At 38.0% G+C, this 24,361-nt stretch overlaps 1 protein-coding gene across 1 annotated transcript in view; it reads left to right on the top strand.

The window, feature by feature from the left end:
* Positions 1-9,240: 9,240 nt before the first annotated feature.
* LOC124795170 (dnaJ homolog subfamily C member 17) overlaps positions 9,241-24,361 on the top strand; it is a 45,063-nt gene continuing 29,942 nt past the window's right edge. Inside the window, exons 1-2 of the mRNA XM_047259065.1 lie at positions 9,241-9,464; positions 9,546-9,674. Of these exons, the coding sequence (XP_047115021.1) occupies positions 9,390-9,464; positions 9,546-9,674 (204 nt within the window). The 5' untranslated portion in view covers positions 9,241-9,389. The remainder of the gene's footprint in view (positions 9,465-9,545; positions 9,675-24,361) is intronic.

The following is a 24,361-nucleotide window of genomic DNA, read 5'->3' as shown; positions in this document are numbered from 1 at the left end:
CCATAAAACTTCAGTTTATCTAGAAGAATATTGTGACTCAGTCAAATACTTTAGATTAGTCATAGAAAATACCAACCAGCGCTATTTTATTAACAGTACTTGTACAATTCGGTGAGTGAATATGTATATTGCATTCTCAGTAGAGTAACTCTTTTGAAATCCAAACTGTGATGCACTTAGGATATTGTTGTTGCTCAGGTGAGATACGGTTCTAGAATACAACACCTTTCCAAAAATTTTGGGGTATGATGAAATAGTGAAACAGGTTAGTAGTTGTTGACACCTCTCTTATCAACTTCCTTAAAGAGGTGTTTAACAACAGAATATTTCAGTCTCTCCAGAAAAATGCCTTGATTTAATGATACATTATACATTTCACATGTGGGAATATATTATATGGGAAGAAGGCTTTAGTGTGCCACTGGAGACACCATCAAATCCAGATGGTCTTTTATTTTTGAGTAAATACATAATTTTTGTTAATTTCAGAAGGTGAACTTGGCAAAAAATTCGTTTGACTGAATTTTATTAGAATTTCTTTTCCGACATAATGCTGCGAATTGCTCTTAAACTGCTTGTCCCTATACTTTCTACTATTTAATAAATGATTATTAAACACATTTTCTACTTGTGACTCATCATTTATAGCTCTTCAAAAATGATGTTATCCTGTTCAGTGGTTGATTGTCCTGTCTCTCATTTCATTACATTCTATATAACCTTAATTCTATTTTCAGAATTGCTGATTTCTGGCATTATTTTCATGTCCCTTGATTTTTAAAAACGTTTATCAGTAGTTGTTAGCAGCTTCATAGTGTGTGACTATTGAAGGATATCTTTTTTCATGTTCTTTGATTTTTAATAACTTTTCTCAGTAGTTGTTAGCAGCTTCATAGTGTGTAACTATTGAAGGATATCTTGTCAACAAATACATTCCTCTTTTCCTTTTACGAGATATTGTAATCCCTCTAGTGACCAACAGTTTTTTTTAGTGTCCTTTCTGATTAGCTTATGTGGAAAGCTATTTTCAAACAACAATATGAATTTATCATGAAATAGATTAAATTTCATGTTAGCATTTGGTTCATTATAAAAGCCATCCTATGCCATCTACTGTAAAGTATTCTTAAAAATTTCTTAAAAGACATCATAGTCGCCATTGACAGTATAAAATATTTATTGTTACTGTTGCAATTTCGGACTTATGCCCATTTTCAAGTAACGCTGCAAAGTTACATTCTGTCAGAATAATTCCTAAAAACATTTTTTCCTGGCTTCAAAATTGTTCAAATTTATTTCCACTGAGGAGTATCAATATTGTAAAGTACTACCTTATTTGTCCTAACTAACTGTGCATCATGGTCAGAGAGAGCGTTTGTTCATGGGTAAAAAGCTATTTTCTTGCTTTGAGCTTCACCAAAGAAAACCCTATTAGTTAGAGTCCTACTGTCTTTATCCACTCATGTTGGAAATTTAACTATTGAGGTCAAATTGTAGGATCCAAATAAGGTCTCCAGGTAATTTTTCCTATCAGAATTCTTTAGAAAATCTACATTTAAGTCGCCACAAGCTATTAACTTCTTGCTGCAGTAAGCTCAATAAGGGCTAGTAAATCATCAAATACCTTAATGGAACATGTAATGAATACTCTCTCTATAGCATACCACTGTGGTCAAAAGGTTGAAACAGCTGGAAAAAACAGTGTCATAAAAGGAGTATTTGTAGGGAAACAAAAGCAATACATTTAAGCAGAGTGTAAAATATACAAGGTCCTCAAGACTGGAACAACAGTGGAGAAAGCCGAACATTTCTAGTTGTTTTCAAAATTGCTGGCTACTGAAAACTGTGTCTTGTAGTAAGAAATTCGTTACAAAAGATGTTATCAAGGCAAGAGAAGAACTTAAATTGTCATATGGAAATTGCCAAACAAATAAATCATGTGTTAGACAGGAAGAAGCCATGTCCTAGATTGATAAGGGTAGATAAATTCTTATATGGCAAAAAGTTTTTTCCAGAATATCAGTGAAGTACATGCCAGTGGGTATACCCTGAGAGTATCAATGAATAAACTTGCTCATTTTATATTGTATTCATATGTGCACAATGAGGTGTGGGGTAGCTAAATATTCATACCAATGAATCAGGAGAAAAACTATTGTACATGGTAATTCCAGTTGTCTACCTTTGGTGTATACACTGAGATGACAAAAGTCATGGAGCAGTGATATGCACGTATACAGATAGCAGTAGCGTCGTGAACGCAAGGTACAAAAGGTTAGTACATTGGAGGAGCTGTCATTTGTATTCAGGTTATTCATGTAAAAAGGTTTCTGACGTTATTATGGCAGCACAAAAGGAATTAACAGACCTTGAGCTCGGAATGGTAGTCGAAAATAGATTCATGGGACACTCCATTTCGCAACTCGTTAGGGATTTCAATACTCTGAGCTGCACAGTGTCAAGAGTATACCAAGAATATTAAATTTCAGGCATTACCTCTCACCACAGACAATATAATGGCTGACGGCCTTCACTTAACAGGGGAGAGCAGCAGCGTTTGGGTCGAGTTGTCAGCGTTAAGAGACAATCAACTCTGCATGAAATAACTACAGAAATCAATGTGAAATGTACAGCAAACGAATCCGTTAGGACATTGTGGCGAAATCTGGCGTTAATGGGCTGTGGCACCAGATTTCTTTTGTGTACCTCTGTTAACAGCATGACAGTTTTATTGAATCTGTTGATCCCTGGACGACTGGAAAACTGTGACCTCGTCAGATGAGCCCCGATTTCAGTTGGTAAGAGCTGATGGAAATGTTCGAGTATGGTGCAGACCCCATGAAGCATGGACCCATGTTGTCAACAAGGTACTATGCAAGCTAGTGGTGGATCTATCATGGTGTGGGCTGTGTTTACGTGGAATGGTTATGTTCGGATGCTTGGAGACTGTTTGCAGCCATTCATGGACTTCATTTTTCCAACCAACGATGCAATTTTTATCGTTGAAAATGTGTCATGTCATTGGGGCACAATTGTTTGCAACTGATTTGAAGAACATTCTGGACAGTTCGAATGAAAGATTTGTCCACCCAGATCATCTGACAAGAATCCCATCAATCATTTAATCCCATAATCCAGAGGTCGGTTCGTGCACAAAATCCTGCACCGGCAACACTTTCGCAGTTATGGATAGTTACAGCAGTATCACGGTTGAATATTTCTGCAGGGAACTTCCGAGAAGTTGTTGAGTCCATTCTATGTTGAGTTGCTGCACTATACTAGGCAAAAGAGGTTCAACTCGATATTAAGAGGTATTCCATGACTTTGGCACCTCAGTACATGCTTACGATTATCAGTTTAAGGTTTATATCTGTGTTTTCCTAAGCAAACTAGCTACTTTGAATAATATCTATAAGGCTATGTTGCCTCATATAAATAAAAATGGAAAGTTTTTAGTACAGCAGGTTGTGAAATGCCATACTATTTCATACAGTGAGAAAGTGACATTGAGATCCAGCTGGAATCCATATCATTTCAAAATGCTTCACGTAGAGCCAGTAGACAAACTGATAATTCCTAGAAGTTACAGTGAAAAGCTTAAAAAATATTTCCTGTATGACAGGATGTATTTTCAATGGCTCTAATGATTCTGATAGTTCTGAGCACTATGGGACTTAACTTCTAAGGTCATCAGTCCCCTAGAACTTAGAACTACTTAAACCTAACTAACCTAAGGACATCACACACATCCATGCCCGAAGCAGGAATCGAACCTGCGACTGTAGCGGTCGTGCGGTTCCAGACTGTAGCGCCTAGAACCGCTCGGCCACCCAGGCAGGCGGATGTATTTTCACCTCTGTAAACAACAATATTACAAGTTCTTAAAAACGAAAAAACTGAGGAATTGCATGGTATATCTGCTACAATAATGAAACTTATTATCATAGGTTGATGGGACTTTTCTTAAAAATTAAACCATATATTAAAGAACAATCAAAGTCCTAAAGAAAAGTAGGATGGAACTTGTACATAAATGTCGAGGTATGAAAAATCTCGAGGACTATCACTCCACAGCATTATGTGTAGCATCTTTAAAAAGCAGAAACTGAAATAAGAAAGAGGATAGTAATTTTCATAAAAGAAACTGCTCATTAAATGAACACCAGTGTGGACTTAGGAAGCAAGGGTCTACTTATTTATAAATGCCATGGAAAAACCTATTTTCATTTCGATGCAAAAGAAACAGTTAATTTTAATGAAATCTTTAAGATTAGGAATTCAGTTGCTAAGAGTCACTTAAGATGGGAGGATGATAAAAATAAAATTTTGTAGCTTGTGTAGCATTCTTGTATGGACAATAGAAAATATATGGCTTATTGCATTAGTTTCCAAGAAAACACCTTTTTGCCCACACTATGCATCAATGTCTTATTGTCTAGCTATGTTACAAAATTACAGTGAATACACAAGGAACTACAGACTTTCAACCAGTTAACCACATTGGGAAAAACTGTATGATTTTTATATAATGAATTATATAGTTTACTAACATTGACTGAAGAAGCCTTATTAAAGAGGTGCAACACAGCTGTGTGAATAGATAAAATTAAAAACATTCATTTCAGCATGCACAAAGATGTTTTCACTGAAGAAGCCTTATTAAAGAGATGCAACACAGCTGTGTGAATAGATAAAACCAAAAACATTCATTTCAACATGCACAAAGATTTTTTCTAGGAAACTATTGGAATTTATACATACTTGCTGCAAAATGTGGAACCACAAGAAGCTTGTATGGCTGTTCTTTGACCTTTCTAAGACTTCTGATTGTGTAAACCACAGCAACTCAGTACAAAAGATGAGTTATTATGGCATGCAGAGATAAGGTTTCTTATGTTATAAAACATTACTGCAGTACAGAGAATATTGTTGTAAATAAATTATAATATTAACAGTGCCAAAGCAGATGTGTACTTTGTTTTTAATCTAGTGAGCCATGGTTTACGATAGGGATTAGTCCTATTCATACTGCTTGTAAATGGTATTACTGCAACAGGTACTTACAATGTAATTTATGTAATACAAGGAAGGAATTGAAAGAGAGAATTTCTTGAAACAGAAGTCTTTCGAACATATACTTGTGTTGAAAAAATTTGTTTATAAATTCTATGGAATAACATCTTAGCAATTCAATGAAAACAAAACAAATAAGTTACTTAAGGTCTGCTTTGAGATCAAGGACTTTGTTGTTCATATTCATGCCATATGTGAAGACCATAAACATATATCCGTGTAAAAATTAGTGTAATTTCTAATGGGGTAAATGTAAAAAAAAGTAACTGCAGAGACTGCAGATAACATAGCGGAGCTTACTCTACTCACACCTGTCACGTTGCATATGTGGTAGATATGCATATACATGGATTTATGAATCTACAGAGCAAATCAGATAGATGGATAGGAAGTTTGCTCACAAGACAGTCCTGCAAAAATACATTATCAGGATTAAATATTGTATATTAACTGCTCTCACACTACATATAGATGCTGAAATTATTGTTGAAAAGATGCTTTATAATCTTAACTTTAGTGCAAACTTTGCCACCAGTGATTAGTTTTATCAAGTCAGCTATAAAAGAGATTGTAATCGCTATTATGTCACCATAAATCAGCAATACTTCTCATTATGATGGGATTTCAACCAGTGTTACACAAAATGCAAAACAGCACACATTCTATGGTAGGCTGATCAATCTGAAAGATACTGCATTTCATGAGAGGAAACCACTTTGTTACAGAAAGGTCTGCAGTATAACATTATTCTAAATTTTAGAACCAAAAATTTTACTTCAGTACTCATAGAGTCTAACGCTGCCTGTGAATTGGCTAAAAATATTAAACTCCAGAGGCTGTGGTTAAAATTAATAAAGCAAAATAATCTAAAATAAAGCGAAATAATCTGAATAAGAAGTTTTAGAAAAGGGTAAACTAATAAAGAAGACCAGTAAGGTAACACAACTGTAGTCAAATATAACGTAGATTAGGTTAGGAAAATAGCAGAATTATTTCACGAGAAGGATATAAGACTATTACTGTTGTGGACTGGCAAGACAGCCAATCCACTAGGAGGAAGCCGAAAGGCACGCGTTTAAGCTCACGCAGGCTGGCGTGAGGTCTGGAACAGGTAAAGTAATTATACTAGCAAGAAAGGTACGTAGCTTCTGGAATACTTAACTTTAATCCATAATTGGTGAACATCGCTCTTGACGGTACATGTTTTATAGCATCAATAGTAACTGGTAATGGCGCCTTGCTAGGTCGTACAAATGACGTAGCTGAAGGCTATGCTAACTATCGTCTCGGCAAATGAGAGCGTAATTTGTCAGTGAACCATCGCTAGCAAAGTCGGTTGTACAACAGGGGCGAGTGCTAGGAAGACTCTCTAGACCTGCCGTGTGGCGGCGCTCGGTCTGCAATCACTGATAGTGGCGACACGCAGGTCCGACGTATACTAACGGACCGCGGCCGATTTAAAGGCTACCACCTAGCAAGTGTGGTGTCTGGCGGTGACACCACAATTACAAAGAGATTCTACCAAGAAATTTCAGGATGACTTATGGAAGAAAGTAAATAGTTCTCTATTCCTTTAAATTAGTATGATACAGTAACAGCAAAAATGATGAACTGTAATCTCGCCCCAACTCTGATCACAAGTTAATTTCTGTAAAATTAATAATACTATATATACAACTGTGACCAACATATCTCCCAGACAGAAACTTCATAAAATTTTGAAGAAAAAGTTGAAAGCAGCATCCATTTTCAATACATAAGGCAAAGTTCCCGAGTTCGAGTCTTGGTCGGGCACACAGTTTTAATCTGCCAGGAAGCTTCATATCAGCGCACACTCCGCTGCAGTGTGAAAATCTCATTCTGGAAACATCCCCCAGGATGTGGCTAAGCCATGTCTCCGCAGCATCCTTTCTTTCAGGAGTGCTAGTTCTGCGAGGTTCGCAGGAGAGCTTCTGTAAAGTTTGGAAGGTAGGAGGCGAGATACTGGCAGAAGTAAAGCTGTGAGGACCGGGCGTGAGTCGTGCTTCGGTAGCTCAGATGGTGCCGGCACGGTAGCTCAGCGTGTTCGGCCAGAGAGCCGGTTGGCCTCTGTAATAAAAAAACTGAGTGGAAGGATCAACCACCGAACTTGCACAGGATGTCTTGCGACGTCCGCAACGACCGAACACAACGATCAAAAAAAAAAAAAAAAATGGTAGAGCACTTGCCTGCGAAAGGCAAAGGTCCCGAGTTCGAGTCTCGGTCGGGCACACAGTTTTAATCTGCCAGCAGGAAGTTACATATTATTCAGTTAAAAAGCATACAACTGGCGAACAAAATTAAGGATGTACAACATTCTAGATACAGCAGCTTTGGCATATATTATATATGTGCATAGTTTATGCCATCTGAATGGCAGAAAGCAATGTGTATTAGTTCCACGTCAGTATCAGATTTTTAATCTCAGTCGAACTACATACGCTTTCTCTTAGAGAGGCAGAAAACAATGCGTTCGTTGAAACATTTACAGTATTTTAGTAAAGAAGACAAGGAGAATGCACGCTTCTAGTTCCAAAGTTGTCTGATCGTGTTGTTTGTGTTTATGGTTAGTAGAAGGTGTTGAAACAGTGAGTTTATTTTGAAGAAAATTAGAATCATGGGGGAGAAAAAACTGCCCGAAGAAAATCTGTACGAATTACTGGGTATAAATATAGAAGCAACTACACAAGAGGTACAAAGCCGTGATTGTATCACAGAGTAAAGTAGGTACGTTGTAACAGCAGTGAAATAACTCGCATGACTTCTATCGTAGTCACAGTCTAACATAACAGTCGCGACACTTACTGCTGTAAAAGTTGTTGCCGTTTGACAGATGGAGCGACACTAGCGCTCCAAGCGGCAGGTAAGGTGAACGTCAGACGCGTCGTAAGCATAATGTTTGTTTGCATCGATTTCCTACGTAATTTCCGAATTATTCGAGTTATTTTCTTGCCTCCAAGAGTTTGTTTAGCATCAGAAGGCATATATGTTTCTATTAATGATTCTAAAATAAGCGCAAGTATGGACAAAAACCATGAATAGAGTGGCAAGCTACAACGGATTCGCGAAGAAACACTTGTGACATTGGACAGAATTGCAGCTTAGCACGTTGATATCAAAAGAATATAAACACACAGATTCACATGTAAGAAGCACAGACATGTACCTCTACATGCAAAAGCGATCGACAGCTCGTTTATCGTTCTGTAGCCCTACTGTGTGTGTCATTGTCGCCTGTTGCCACAAGTACGACCTTAATCTTTATATTATTCTAAGTGGGTCAAGCAACTGCCAAATAGTGGCAGAAATATGCTGAAAACATTATAATGAGCTGACTACATTACATTTCACGAAAAACCAAATATTTCAATAATTTTCAAACAATGTGTCTGTAGGCACTTTCCTTGTCCCGTAATAGTATCGCTCGATCTGCACAATCTGACACTTCACACGCTTTTGTAAGACACGAACAGCTGCACTTAACCTAACCACTTTATCGTCAAAGCACGTCTGTGGTGACGATTCGCACGAATCTGGCACTGATACATGGAGAGTTGAACTGGCTGCTTCAGTGTCATAGCACTGTTTTACAACTTTAGATTGACTGTCGAATCTTTGTGGCAGTTTCCTCTTCATCGTCAGTTGAGGTGGCTTATTTGGAATGTCAAACAGTGTGGGTACTGCATTCCACACGAGTTTGTTATTGTCTGCGTTCATGAACTGGTTTTCTTCGAAATGTAGCGGACAAACCCTAATACTATTATACAGGCAAACTGGGTCTTTCTTCATAAGGTCTTCTCGTCTGCTATTAACTAGCCATTTTCTGCTACTAAACCGAAACATTCATCATTTATACACATATAGTTTGCAAGTGAAGCCTGACGATTCAGTTTGGTAACATGAGGGTATATACCTCTCAGGATCCTTAGGAAACCTAAAAATAGACAGCTGTGGTGTCTTCTTCCTGTTGCTGCTGCAATTTATTGCGCTACAAACGTTCCCGATGGTAAAAATCATTGTCTAAATCAAAATAAACAATCACTATTTGCTTTCACGATCGCGCCGAACTCACAGTTCAACCTACCAGCCGCTTGGGGCGCTGCTCGCGCTGTAGGCAACAAAATCGAGGCGAAGTGTCGCGACTGTTATGTTAGACTGTGATCGTAGTCATGTGTATGAAATGTTAATATCGTAGGAAGGAGCATCTGTAGCGTTGAAGTTGTCTGATCGTGTTGTTTGTGTTTATGGTTAGTAGAAGGTGTTGAAACAGTGAGTTTATTTTGAAGAAAATTAGAATCATGGGGGAGAAAAAACTGCCCGAAGAAAATCTGTACGAATTACTGGGTATAAATATAGAAGCAACTACACAAGAGGTACAAAGCCGTGATTGTATCACAGAGTAAAGTAGGTACGTTGTAACAGCAGTGAAATAACTCGCATACTTTTTATTTCAGGTTAAGAAAGCGTACCGAAAAACAGCCTTGAAATGTCATCCAGACAAGAATCCGGACAATCCAAAAGCCGCAGAATTGTTTCATAAATTATCAAACGCTTTGGAGATTCTTACTGACGAGTCTGCAAGGGTTAGTAAACTCATTTAAATTTCCATAGTTGTGATATTCGTTGCAAAGCTTAAATTTTGTTGTTTCGTGTACGTTCTCTTACAAACAGATGTCCAGTAAACTTCATGTGACATACGAAAATGTTTAAGCCGTTTTGCAAGTTTTGTGCAATTTACTTTCGTTGGAGATTTCCACTATATTACTCAGTAAATTGACATAGATGGAATGAGTCTCGTATAACTTAGCAGTTGTTAATTGTTCCCATTCAGTGAATCCTGAAAAAAAAAACATTGCCTTCCCTCCATTCTGTAGTTCCATTAATTTCTCTCAAATGGTGCTGTGTGAAGGGCCTATAGGTTTCGGCTTGTCTCTGTAATTTTTTTATGATTTGGAACAGTTGTGGCATTGTTTCAAGTTTGAACAACTGGATTGTTTAGAGTTAGGCATTTCAATCAACCTTCTAATTATTTCAGGACCACTGTTATATTTCTTCTCATTTTCGTGCTTTCCAGCGTAGGGATATGCAGCTAAACAATATTCCGTATTTGAGTCACATCACAGTTTCACTTCTATTCCATATATCACTGGTTTTGTTCGAATATATAGCCTGAATGGGCAAATTCTTCATCGACTATAACTGACTCACTAGGGTTATAAAACTCAGAAAATGTACTATCATGTTCGATACATCCCTGATAGGAGCAAATTTACCAGTGGGTTTTCTAGCTGCTTGAGTTAGAGCATCTTCAAAGTGCAGCCACTTTAGTAAGAGCCGCAGTCTATGCTACAAAAATGGAGCTCAGTACATCAAAATGTTTTCTTTACTAAATATATCACGTTAACTGCCCTCATTCTGTCTATGGGCTCCACAGTTCAAAAGAATTCCCATTGCTGACACTATTTCTTCCCTTTCAAATGGTTTCAAATTTTTCATGAAAATATCTTCAGATGATTCCCTAAGATTGCCTAGCTTTTGGTTGGTATGCATCAAAATGTTATCCAAGATGTGATCATCAAGATACGTGAGAAAAGCTTTACCTTGTGTATCAGGTTTTGTCCCTGGCTCAGTTCCTTTTGGGGGCTGTCATTATGTTAACAACAGACCTCCTCCTCTGAGTTACATAATGATCTCTCTTCCATATCATACTTCATGGGGCCACCATGTCTTTTTCAAGGTGATCAGTTTGTGCCTTCGGCCTGGGTTAACTTCTTGTTGTTGAATATCTATAAAAATGTGAAAGCAGAACTGAATACAGGCACAAGGACCGAATGGAACCACACAAAACACTCATCTACTGAGACAGGCATCCTAATGTAGTCCAAAATATCAGCAAAAAATAATAAAAATCAGTACTACCCTGTTCATTTTCATCCAACCCACTGCTATTAGAAACCATTTGATTTGGAGTTGCCACGACCACATTTTCAGTCTCACTGCTTGCAGTTTCAGATAGTTCCTCATTAAATCATTGTCTGAATTCTCAAGCAATTTTCTTATTTCGTCATCTGTCGATTAGCTTCAACTCACCACACTGTTTACCGGTTGACTGCAGTTGGTGATTGTTGAGCTGCTACACCTTCAGTTCGAACACAATCACTATAACTCACCAATGAACGTAAACCAAAAGCTCTTTTTACTATCAATTGTAGCAATAATCATTATGATAAATGTCATCTATGTATTAAATGAAATACTGAACACAGTGGGAGTTGCCCAAAAACTACATTGGGGGTCAGTTACTGACACCACATCACGCCTCCCCCCCCCCCCCCCCCAATTCGTATGCAACTGTTAAGAAAGCAGATTTGGACAACACGAAGCAAGGTTTATTTCGTCTTCCTTCTTATTATTCTTTTTTTGAGGGGGGAGTGTGGGGGGGGGGGGGAGGTTTAGAGATCAGATATATATGCATGTTACAGGATGCAGCAAAGGAAACGAAGTATGAATGCCGAAGAAGAATTTAAGTAGTTCAGTGAGAAGAAATAAAAGTCTTAGGGCTGCCAATACCATAATTTTGCCTTAGATGGCAAGGGACTTAGTTTATCAGTTGAACAGAGAGGATACTGCTTCAAAAACATATTATAAAATAAACATCAACAAAAGTAAAATAAGGTTAATGGAAATAGTCTAATTACATTGGGCAAAGTTGAGGGAATTACGTTACGGTTTGAGAAACTAAAAGTAGTTGATGAGTTCTGTTTTTTGGGCAGCAAAATAACTCAAGCCAGCAGTAAAGAGAATATGAAATGCCGACTGGCAGTAGCAAGAACTGTAAAAAGGTTTGTTAATATCGAACATAAATTTAATCCTTCGAGTGCTACTCCGGCACGTGCAGCTGGCCGTGTCAAGCCTGCCCTTGGGGCCGCTTAATCCGTGTACCTGCGCTGGCAGCCACTTTCGCGGACTATTGTGTGTGCCTGAGCTTTCCTCTCGGCCATCCTCTCTCTGGCCTGAGTATTTCTGGAACCAAGGTGGCCATGACAGTCTCGCAGTTAGTGTGATCACTGATATTACAAATAAATGCAGAATATCTGGATACTTATTCCATAGCTTTGAATCTGTAGGTGAATTGCTCGATAGACCTAATGTACACTGAAACTGCTGACACTGCTAACGTGTAACTCCTCATCTAAGGCTTTCTTTCATTTGCAATTAGTTCTTGAGAATCATCATAAGGTCTCAGTATACATCTGTGTTTTATTTCGCATACTGATACTTAATTATCAGATTTTTGTGCGCAACTTACGATGTAAACGCTGTAGAATCCGTAACAACCAAATATTGACGTTCTTCTGTACTAGCGCAATAATTTGCGCGCAAACAACCTTCGAGGGAAGCTTCTGGATGCCGAGACACACTTTTAAGGCTATTCACTATATTTTGAGACCATTAACCCAGTAAATTGAAAATTCAACATTTCTGAATTCTTTTTATAATGGACACAATTGTTATTGTACAGTAGAAATAAACAGTTATTTATAACTTTTCTTTAAGAATTTGATAAGGAAATTCTCAAGTTTCAAAACTACCTAATTAAATGTCACCTTTAATTCCTAATGACATTTTGTGCTTCAGAAACGGGCGAGTGTGTGCAACTGACTAACGTGTGCCGAGATGCCCTTTCCAAGTGTAGGCCTAGAATTTTTTCACAAATCCAGTGGCCTGGAAAAATAGGACAGGAATCCATTACTGAATACTACTAGAAATTTGTATCCTGGGTTGCGGTAAAATATATTTATTTAAGCGACCACTAGTTTTGGGCAAAGCCCATTTTCAAACAACCATGTCAAAAAGGAGTGTGGCTAACACACTATAGCTGTTAATAAAATCATAGAATATCAATAGCTATCCATCTTCTTTGGTTTTATTAACAACTATAATATAGTTGTCATAGTCTTTGTTTTACGTGGTGGTTTGAAAATGGGCTTCGCCTGAAACTAGTCGCCACTTAAATAAATATATTTTACCGCAACCCAGGCTACAATGTTGTAGTAACAATAATACTAGAATTTTTTTAATTAATGATATTTGCACTAAATTTAAGGTTTAACTTCTACCAAGAAGTTATGGAAGAATCCATAAATTTGTACTTTTTTATTTTTGCATCTTCTGTACGAACATTTGAAGATAATTCGATGATTCTTTCCCCCTCCACAGTTATATTTCCCATCCCTTCTTTCTCATCTGGGCTTTGGACCGGCAATGGCGAAGATAAAAATTTCTACATTTTTATAATTATTTTTATTTATTTATTTTTATTTTTAAGTAATTTTTTTCGGAAGTAAGGGCTTCATTTCATTTTCCAGCTGTAGCAACTTGGCTAAAAGTTCTTCTTTGTGTGGTATGTTTCAAAACATGGTTCAGTGCACAAAGGTACATTGCATGTTTTGCATTCATATTTCGTTTCTCGACGCACATTCTGTTTCGAGCAGACTGCACACCTATGCTATAGTCCGCGTTTCTTGGACTGGTCACTTGGAATGACATGTGGAAAGTGCCTCCCAGTAAAGTGAAGAGGATTCTCGTCATCAGAGTGTCTTACTTTCATATCTCTTCTCCATTCTGGAGCAAATTTTTCCACAAGTTCTCGTATCAGACATAAATGAAAATCTGCTGATGATATTTTACTCCCTGTCACCGATCTGTGAAGAGTGTGAGCATTCAAAACACAAAGGTCCATAACATGAAAATAAAACTTTTTGTACCATCTAACAGATTTATGTACAGATGCAACAGAGCTTAATAGCATATCGGAGTGGTCTACTGCTCCCATATTTGCATTGTAATCAACGACGCATTGTGGCTTAATTACTTTTTCGCCAGTCGTCCTATTTGTCTTTCCCGTGTCACGCATTTCTGTAGTGTTGCAAGTAGTCAGCATGAACACTTCTCTCGTCGCACCACTTGATGGCAAGCATTGCGTCATTTGACACAAACTCGACTTCTCCTCACTTCAGTTTCTTTTGTAGCTTCGGAAAGTTGCGCCTCTTCCTATGTACAGTACTGCATGCTGCTGTTCTCTGATTGTTAAGCCAGAGGAACAAGGCTGGACTTGTATACCAATTGTTGACATACAGGGTATGTCCATTTCCAAAGTGTGGCTTCATTAGTGTTGCCACAATATCACCAGATTTCCCCAAATTATGGACTTCAATTTCTGTTGTTGTACCTGTGTATACAATGAAATCCAGGACGTATCCAGTTTTACAGTTGCACAGCACAAATGTTGATAAGTGATCTTTGAACAATAATAGGCTTTCATCGACACAGAGTTTTCTGTATGGATTAAATGCACTGCAGAATGCCACACGAACTGTATCAGTTATTTTCCTAATTTTAGACAAACTGTTATCTCCAAGATTGGCCGAGTTGTCACTAAAATGCAACACCCTCAAAAGTAACATAAAACGGTCACAGGACATAACTTCATCAAAAATTGGAGTACTCAGAAGTACATCTCTGGACCAATATTCCATCATTCTCAACTTTTTAACACGAGCCATGAGAAGCCAAATACCAATGAAGCTATACATTTCCTCAAAAACTGTATCTTTCCAGGTGGATAGTCAAGAACGAACTGATTCCGACGTATTTGCCATGGTGAAAGTGAAAATCTGTTAATTTCAAGTGCTAAAAAATTTCAACAGATCTTCTGACAGAAATAGCATGAAAAAGGATACAATGCTTGAATCAGGCGCTAGTTGGAAATTATGTCCTTAAGATGAGTCATCAAATGCATGAAGTGCTGGACTGAAATCACTTTTTTGCCAATCAAATTTCTCATTCTCAGAATGGCGTGGCCTTTTACGGATCGATTTGTCTTCACTATCAAAATATGAAGAACTCTCCTGGCAAGCTCTACTAGGTGAAGGATGTGGAGGTGTATTACTATGAGATTCTTCTGATGAATCTTCGTTGTCAGTAGATTCATTGAAGATGCCACACTCACTGTCACTGTCACTGCTTGTCAGTATCTCTTCATCAGTGTCACGACGCCGATGTGCCATTTGTCCGTGGAACTCAAAAGTGACATCATCATCATCATTTAAGACTGATTATGCCTCTCAGCGTTCAGTCTGGAGCATACTTCCCCTTATAAAATTCCTCCGTGATCCCCTATTCAGTGCTAACATTGGTGCCTCTTCTGATGTTAAGCCTATTGCTTCAAAATTATTCTTAACTGAATCCAGGTACCTTCTCCTTGGTCTACCCCGACTTGTCCTACCCTCTACTGCTGAACCCATGAGTCTCTTGGGTAACCTTACTTCTTCCATGCGTGTAACATGACCCCACCATCTAAGCCTGTTCACCCTGACTGCTACATCTATAGAGTTCATTCCCAGTTTTTCTTTGATTTCCTCATTGTGGACATCCTCCTGCCATTTTTCCCATCTACTAGTACCTGCAATCATCCTAGCTACTTTCATATCCGTAACCTCAACCTTATTGACAAGGTAACCTGAATCCACCCAGCTTTCGCTCCCATACAACAGAGTTGGTCGAAAGATTGAACGGTGCACAGATAACTTAGTCTTGGTACTGACTTCCTTCTTGCAGAAGAGAGTAGATCGTAGCTGAGCGCTCACTGCATTAGCTTTGCTACACCTTGCTTCCAGTTCTTTCACTATGTTGCCATCCTGTTAGAATATGCATGCTAAGTACTTGAAACTGTCCACCTGTTCTAACTTTGTTCCTCCTATTTGCCATTCAATCCGTTTATATCTCTTTCCCACTGACATTACTTTCGTTTTGGAGATGCTAATCTTCATACCATAGTTCTTACATTTCTGATCTAGATCTGAAATATTACTTTGCAAACTTTCAATCGAATCTGCCATCACAACTAAGTCATCTGCATATGCAAGGCTGCTTATTTTGTGTTCACATATCTTAATCTCACCCAGCCAGTCTATTGTTTTCAACATATGATCCATAAATAATATGAACAACAGTGGAGACGGGTTGCAGCCTTGTCTTACCCCTGAAACTACTCTGAACCATGAACTCAATTTACTGTCAACTCTAACTGCTTCCTGACTATCTATGTAAAGACCTTTAATTGCTTACAAAAGTTTGCCTCCTATTCCATAATCTCGTAGAACAGACAATAAATTCCTCCTAGGAACCTGGTCATATGCCTTTTCTAGATCTGTAAATCATAGATACAATTCCTTGTTCCACTCGTAACACTTTTCCATTATTTGCCGTAAGCTAAAGATCTGATCCTGGCCTAAACCCCCACTGATTTTTCATCCAATCTATCCTCAACTAATACTTGCACTTTCCTTTCAACAATACCTGAGAAGATTTTACCCACAACGCTGATTAAAGAGATACCTCTGTAGTTGTTACAATCTTATCTGTTTCCATGTTTAAAGATTGGTATGATTACTGCTTTCGTCTAGTCTGATGGAACCTGTCACGACTCCCACACCATTTCAATTATCCTGTGTAGCCATTTAAGACCTGACATTCCACTGTATTTGATGAGTTCCGACTGAATTTCATCCACCCCAGCCGCTTTATTGCACTGCAATCTATTGACCATTTTCTCCACTTCCTCAAATGTGATCCTATTTCCATCATTCCTATCCCATTGTACATCGAAATCTGAAACATTACTGATAGTATTTTCACCTACATTGAGCAGCTCTTCCAAATATTTGCTCCATCTGCCCAAGGCATCAGCAGGATTCACCAGCAGTTTTCCTGACCTGTCCAGAATACTTGTCATTTCCTTCTTACCTCCCTTTCGAGAATTGCTGATTACACTCCAGAATGGTTTTCCAGCAGCTTGACCCAAAGTCTCCAACCTGTTTCCAAAGTCTTCCCAAGATTTCTTCTTGGATACTGCAATTATCTGTTTGGCTTTGTTTCTTTCTTCAACATAACTTTCTCTGTCTACCTGAGTTCTAGTATGTAGCCATTTTTGATACACCTTCTTTATCCTTTTACTGGCTGCCTTGACTGTGTCATTCCACCAAGCTGTTTGCTGCATCCTACCTTTACACACTACTGTTCCAAGGCATTCTTTAGCCACTTCTAGTGCTGTGTCCCTGTACCTTGTCCATTCCTTTTCCAAGACTGTAATTGACTACATTCAACTAACTAATACCTTTCTGAGATCACTGTTTTGAACTTGTGCCTGATTTCCTTATCCTGAAGTTTCTCCACTCTTTATCATCCAACATATGGAACTGTCCTCCTGCACTTTCGGCCTCACAATACCAATTTCACTAGGATTAAATAGTGGTCCGTGTCATAAAAAAATCCCCTAAATACACGTGTGTCCCTCACAGCCTTCCTGAATTCCTGATCTGTTATTATATAGTCAATGACAGATCTGATTCCCATGCCTTCCCACGTATACCGGTGAATGTTCTTATGTTTAAAAAAGGATTTTGTAATTACTAAGCCCGTACTGGCACAGAAATCCAAGAGTGGTTTCCCGTTCCTGTTGGCCTCCGTATCCTCTCCAAATTTACCCATAACCTTTTCATACCCTTCTGTTCGATTTCCAATCCTGGCATTAAAATCGCCCATGAGCAGAGCACTGTCCTTGTCCTTTACTCTAACAACTACATCACTGAGTGTGTCAAAAAACTATCCATCTTATCTTGATCTGTCCCTTCACAATGTGAATATACTGACACAATCCTAATTTTCTTGCTAGACACTGTCAAATCTATCCACATCAATCGTTCGTTTACATACCTTATTGCAACTACGCTGGGTTCCATTTCTTTCCTGATGTAAAGCCCTACACCCCATTGTGCTATTCCTGCTTTGACTCCTGACAGGTGGACCTTGTATTCTCCCACTTCCTCTTCTTTCTCACTCCTTACCCGAATGTCACTAACAGCTAAAATGTCCAACCCCATCTTGCTTGCAGCCTCTGCCAGCTCTACCTTCTTCCCAGAGTAGCCCCCATTGATATTAATAGCTTCCCATCTCGTTACCATTCGTCTGCCAAGTTGTATCTTAGGAGTCCCTGGTTTGTCAATTAGAGGTGGGACTCTGTCACCTCCAAAGGTCTGAGGCATTTTGCTCTGACTGTTGCCAGCATCATATTTAAAGTACCAGGGAAGCAGGTTGGTAGCCTTACTTGCCCCGGGTCCCATTGAGTTTTACCCCAAATGGTTGAGGATCTAACTGGTGGATTTGGTAGTCTTTGCCGTCAACCACGACTCAGAATATGTCCGAGATGCCCAGCCTTATTCCAAAGTAACTGGTATCCCGACTGTCAGGACCACTTACTTGGCCACTCATACGTTGCCCGTGGTTCACGAACTAGGACATGACAACAGGAACCCACACCATGAACTCAAAAGTGACAGCACTCTAAAAATCCTGATGAAACGGCAGATAGTAAACGACACCACAGAAGCAGAATGCAGAAGATAACATGAACCAGCTAGCATGAATGTCGAACAGCAACTGCGAAATCCGTAGCAGAATGTTTCCCAGACAGCAGGGACAGCGGCATAGAACAATAAATAGGGTACATCCATCCCAGGGAGTACACGGGACAAAAGAAATGCAACAGGCCGGCATGCAGCCCTGAGTGGCTATTGACATCCATAGGCCCACAGGCAGTGGAACGAGCTGCAGTATAAGCCGTCATTAGGGCTCAAGTACCAGCCAGGCCATGCACCAGATGCCATCTGCAGAGCTCGCGGGGAAGCCCACTTCAGCAGCAAACAACATCCGCAGGCCCCACACCAAGGTGGAGCGCCGCAACATATCACGTCTGCAGTACTCAAAGGGTTAAGTGTCAGGAAGTTTTTCCTAAAGGTATATATGTGGAGCGTAGCCTTATATGAAAGTGAAAAGCGAACATTAAACAATATAAGGATGGAATAGAATCTTTTGACATGTGGTGTTACAGTAGTATGCTGAAAATAAAATCAGTAGATTGGATAACTAAAGAAGTTCTGATTTAAATTAAAGAGCAAAGTGCTGTGTGGCACTACTTGACTAAAAGAAGGGATACATTGTCAGACATCAAGGAATAGTTAATATGGAAATTGGGTGTAACAATTGTAGAAGTAGATCAAGTTGTAGCCACAGTAAAAAAGGTTGAAGTAGAAGTAGGTAGCAGTAGTTATGTGGAGATTGTAAGGTACCCCAGATTTTCAGATAAAAAGCCAATTTACTTTATTTCCAATTTTGCTATTTCACATGCGTGAAGTGAATGTATACACACTGCAGTACATAAAGAGTAAGGAGCGAGTAGTAGGGTCCCACACTGGTGCTTTCAGAGCCAGTGGGATGACATGACGATGCAGAAATCGCTCCTGACGTCAACAAAGAGACACATAAGGACAGTACATTTATTCTGGCATAAATCAAGTAATTGTTATTAATAAATATTTACTAACAATGTCACCTTTCGCCACTCAGACATAGGAGTAGTCTGCAAGTCATAAATGCTATCTTTCAGTAATTTTATAATGCCAGGAAAATTGGTAGTAATAAATTAATGAATAACAGTGGCATAACAGAAGAGGTATGAGCTTATATGAACTACACTGATTGTACACTCAAGTTGCAGACTTTACGTCATAGTTGCCAGTCTTCAATAGGGTGCTTTTCAATCTAGTCGTGAGGTAAACCATGCTCTTGTGCCATTAATAGTTAGCTTGTAATCAGTGTGAACAAGTTCATCTTGCAGTGTTATAAATAACTGCACCATAATGACGTCTCGTATCAAAATTATTTGCACAAAAAACTTCTTCCCGCCTCAAATAGTATTGCACTTTCAGAATCCGGCGGCATTGCGGCTCTGCAAGGGGACATAGAACTACAAGGGCACCTCCATATAACTAGTAGGAAGAATTCCTATGCACTGGCTCATTAAGTTAATTCAAAGACGGACTGGCTTAATTATCACAAATCTTGGGTGGGAAAGCATGGCCAGTTATACTGTATGCCCCTTATACCACCATCTCCAGACTCACTGGCTAAACTGAGACACTTCTAGAGGAGTAGTAGTTGTGGAAGGTTCTTGCAAGATGAAGACCCATGTTCAGTGTAGATTAGAATCTAGAGGTACCTTAACCGTTCTTCAGACTGAAGGCTACTACAGCAACAACATTTTGTCAGTTGAACAGTGTTACCATGTAATCACTCTGCTGTCCACTGTAATCCTAGTTATATTCAGATGTAATTGTATCTACACAGTAATCTCCAAGCAACTTCCACACGATTCACATACCAGTACCCCAGATGGGGGTACCCTTAATTGCATTGTATTTATTGGTCCTGTTGTCTACAAAACCATCTTTTGCATTAGACATTGGACAAGTCAAGTCATAAGTTCACTTCTGAAAGTGATTTCTAGACATGCATATTTAACGTTCCAATAATACACTTTATACATTTAAGTATTTGTGAAACACACTTCATAACTTTAAATGTTCTTCGGTGGAGTAAAAGCAGTGATGCTGTAAATATGACTTACAAGGTGTTCCAAAGATTGTGACTTCAATAATAGCTTTTATGTTTTCAGGATTTTCGTTGTAAAATTTAATTCGCATGTGGAAAGGACTTTTTTGAACAGAGATGTATTGATTTGGGTTTTATGTAAATTTTTATTGTCTGGTGAAGTGATCATTGTATATCACAGATTTTTTGCAGTCTGCTATCCTTACCTATTACATTTATTTGAAAGAATGTAAGGGTTTACATAATGTATACACATGGCAATGGAGGAATACCAGAAATCTTAAACAGAAGTTTGCATCCAAACAAGATTCTAATCGTCTTTTTTTGTAGTTTGAAAGTGGTGTTAGCTTTTTTAGAGTATCCCATAAAGTGACTCAATATTTAAGGTGAGAATGGAAGTAGGCATGATAAGTATTCACTACTGTTGTCTCACTACAGCAGGATTTTAGTAAGAAAAGAAGATAACAAGTCTTGGTTAGTGCTGCTTCATTCAGTATGCTTATTATGTTTTACATTGCTTGCAACCAAAATCCTAAAATTCATTGTTGATAGTGACCAGTGGGATAAACGTGTCGTCCTTTGGAGCATTATGGAATTTTAGTGCAGTGTTTTTTAAGCTGATTATTCTGTGACAGTGTGTTTTGTGACAATGTTTATTGATTGCTGTAATTGTTCACTGCCGTCTCCTTTTAGTAGAATTGTGGTGTCATCTGCAAATATGATTGTTTTACATGCACCCACATTTCTGATAAGTGTTCAGATACAGTTTTTAGGTGAACCTTTGTTTGCTTGATGCACACTGCCTACTTATAATTGCTCAGGAAACAACTGATCCAGCTCTTGGACAGACCTCGAATACCTTTTCTTTTTTTCCCCAAGCTTTGACAGCACACTCTTATGGCCCACCATGTCAAGAGCTTTTGACAGGTTAATAAATACTCCTATTGTTTCTTGTCCCTCAGGCTTAGTATGACTGACAATTGTCATTGACCTCTTATTTCTGAATTTATGTTGTTCATTACATAGGATATTGTTTTTATTTGCAAATTTCTTGAGTTTGTGACACACAACTTTTTCTAATTCATTTGAAATTGAGGTAGTAATTGTGATGGGTCTGTAGTTACTTAAATCATCTTTCTCACCTTTTCATGTATTGGAATGACTTTAGATGTTTTCAGTACATCAGGGAAAGTGCCTGGCTGAAGTGAACAGTCGAATAAGTGTGTAAGTACTTCAATTAGGTTTGATGCACTCTCCTTTAAGATTGTTGCAGGGACACCATCAATGCCTGCAGAGTTGGAATTTTTTAGTCCTTTCATTGCATTAACTACTTCATCTTGTGAGACAGAACTGATGTACATGGGCCATCCATAAGCATTTATTTTATATTTGTTGGCTTGGGTGTTCTTATGTAAGTTTGATTGTATTTGATTATCAGCAACACCTGTGAAAAAATGGTTAAATGTGTTGGCTACTTTTAAGGGGTTTGTTACCTTTTTATTTTTTTGTGATAGTGTTATATTTTTGCAGGATGGTATGTGTTCATCAGATTCTCTCTCTCTCTCTCTCTCTCTCTCTCTCTCTCTCTCTCTCTCTCTCTCTCTCACACACACACACACACACACACACACACACACACACACACACACACACACACTCTCACTTTTTTTAAACATTCCACGTAGCCTTTAGTTTATTAGCTGAATTATATTCATTGTAATGCATTATTTTTGATGCTCTTATTACTTTTCTTAGTATTTTGAAATATTTTTTGTGGTGTACATGTATTTCAAGCAAGGAATTTTTTGATTTACACATTTCATGAAGTAGTCTTTTCTTCTGGCGTGTAACCCTTATTCCCCATGTGATCCCGCTGTTTGTTCTAGAAATCCCCCCTCATGGTTACAGTTTTCAGTGCGAATGCAGTTTGAAAGAAATTAGTTAATGTATCCAATGAAAGTGTTAAATTTTTCATTTATATCATAGTGTTGTTAATAATACTTCCTTTCATTTTTATGCTTAGTGTTTGAGCAATATGGTCACTAGATCCTGCACTGAAAATTTTTAGTGAAGTTTTGTATAAACTTTTTGTGATTAGAAATTGATCTAAAGCTGTTACACAAGTTTCTGCTACTCAAGTAGCAGCCTTTACTTCAGTCATTAAATTACAGGATGTTTCAGGGTTCAAAAGAGCCTCTTTGTTTCTACTATTTGTGAGGAAATCAATGTTGAAGCCGCTACTGTTTTTCAACTCACAATCTATTTTATTTACTGTGTATAACAAAGACTCCATTTTGATTAAGAAAAGTTCAAATTTTCCAGATGGTGATCAGCAAACTACAGCAATAAGCAGTTTGAACTGAATAATTTTTATAGTTGCAATTTCATAATTCTTTTCGACATTTGTTCTACTTAAGTCAGATAGATTAGTAAAATCTGTAGTTTCCTTTATGTAAATTGCCACCCCACACTGCTTGCTGTTTTTCCTGCAGTAGTAGGAAGACAAAATGAATTTATTTATTTTCGTATTCTGAATTAATTCTGGGTTAAGCCAGTGCTCAGATATGCATAACACTGAGATATCTTTTAATTCATCAGATAACAGCATATTAATTTCATTGGTCTTATTATGCAGGTATTGCACATTATGGTGACAAATTTTTAGATCTGGTATATTCATGGCTTGGTAGTTGGGATCATATCTACAGCAACACATAAATTTAGTGTAAATTAGGATCAGTAGTTGTGTTGTCTTTTCATTCTTCTTTCTTGTTCGTTTTACTTTTCTCACTGTTGTCAGTGGGATATACAGGAAGCTGATAGATTGTTTTCTTCCTTAAAAGTCTTTATCGATTATTTCATGACACGATCACAAACAACCCTTTGCTATCATAGTTTAAATACATTCTATGCTTCATGTGCCGATTTCGATGCAACCTGCTTATATCCAGTATTGTGAACACAGTTTCCTTGCTTTAAAGTTTGTTTTCCGAATTTATGTCATTTTCCTGTGTTAGTTTCATCTGTGAGTTAGTGTCTAGAATATTTTTACATCCTGCTCCAGGTTTCACTACACTAGTCATTGCTATGTCGTGATTTTTCTCTCGGAACATGCTGGATAGATTTCTGCCATGATTGTCCTGTAGTAATATTACATTAATCTTTTTCCTTGTGTTCATTATTGACTTTAGTTGCGTAGACACCATTCATTTTCACCTCATTGATTTTTACAAGCTCACGATTATTTGGAGAGTCATTATCAGAGCTACTTGTTTCCAAAACATCATATTTGTTTTTATCAGAAAATATATATTTTTGTACCAGTTCATTGGTGCTACTTCAGCATTATTTCCAGCGCAACATATTCTGTATTCTCTCTAAGTCCATCTTGGTACAGAATGCATACCTGTTTTTGATTTGACATGTTACGCTATGTGTTGGATTTTTGTGACAAGTATGGTAAACTACACTCCATACATATATGGAAAATTGCCAAAAAACTAATGCGAACGCATCTTTTATCCTGACCAGTTTCATTTATTGTAGCAAATGGATTCAATCACTTTGTGTCTCGTATTTGTTTCACTAACACACTCTTTGGGGAGATACATGAACAGTTAGTCATTATTACTAGATGCTGCAGCCTAACAGAGAAAAACTGTCAGTTATTGTTAAATATCACTTAAATTCAAAATACTAAACCAACATTACCTGTACTGTCTTAATCGAAACATGTAACATTAATAGCAAACATGGTATT

Source organism: Schistocerca piceifrons, chromosome 4 (assembly GCF_021461385.2).
Source record: "Schistocerca piceifrons isolate TAMUIC-IGC-003096 chromosome 4, iqSchPice1.1, whole genome shotgun sequence".
NCBI classification, from domain to species: Eukaryota; Metazoa; Arthropoda; class Insecta; order Orthoptera; family Acrididae; genus Schistocerca; species Schistocerca piceifrons.
This window is presented reverse-complemented; position numbering and strand designations above follow the sequence as displayed.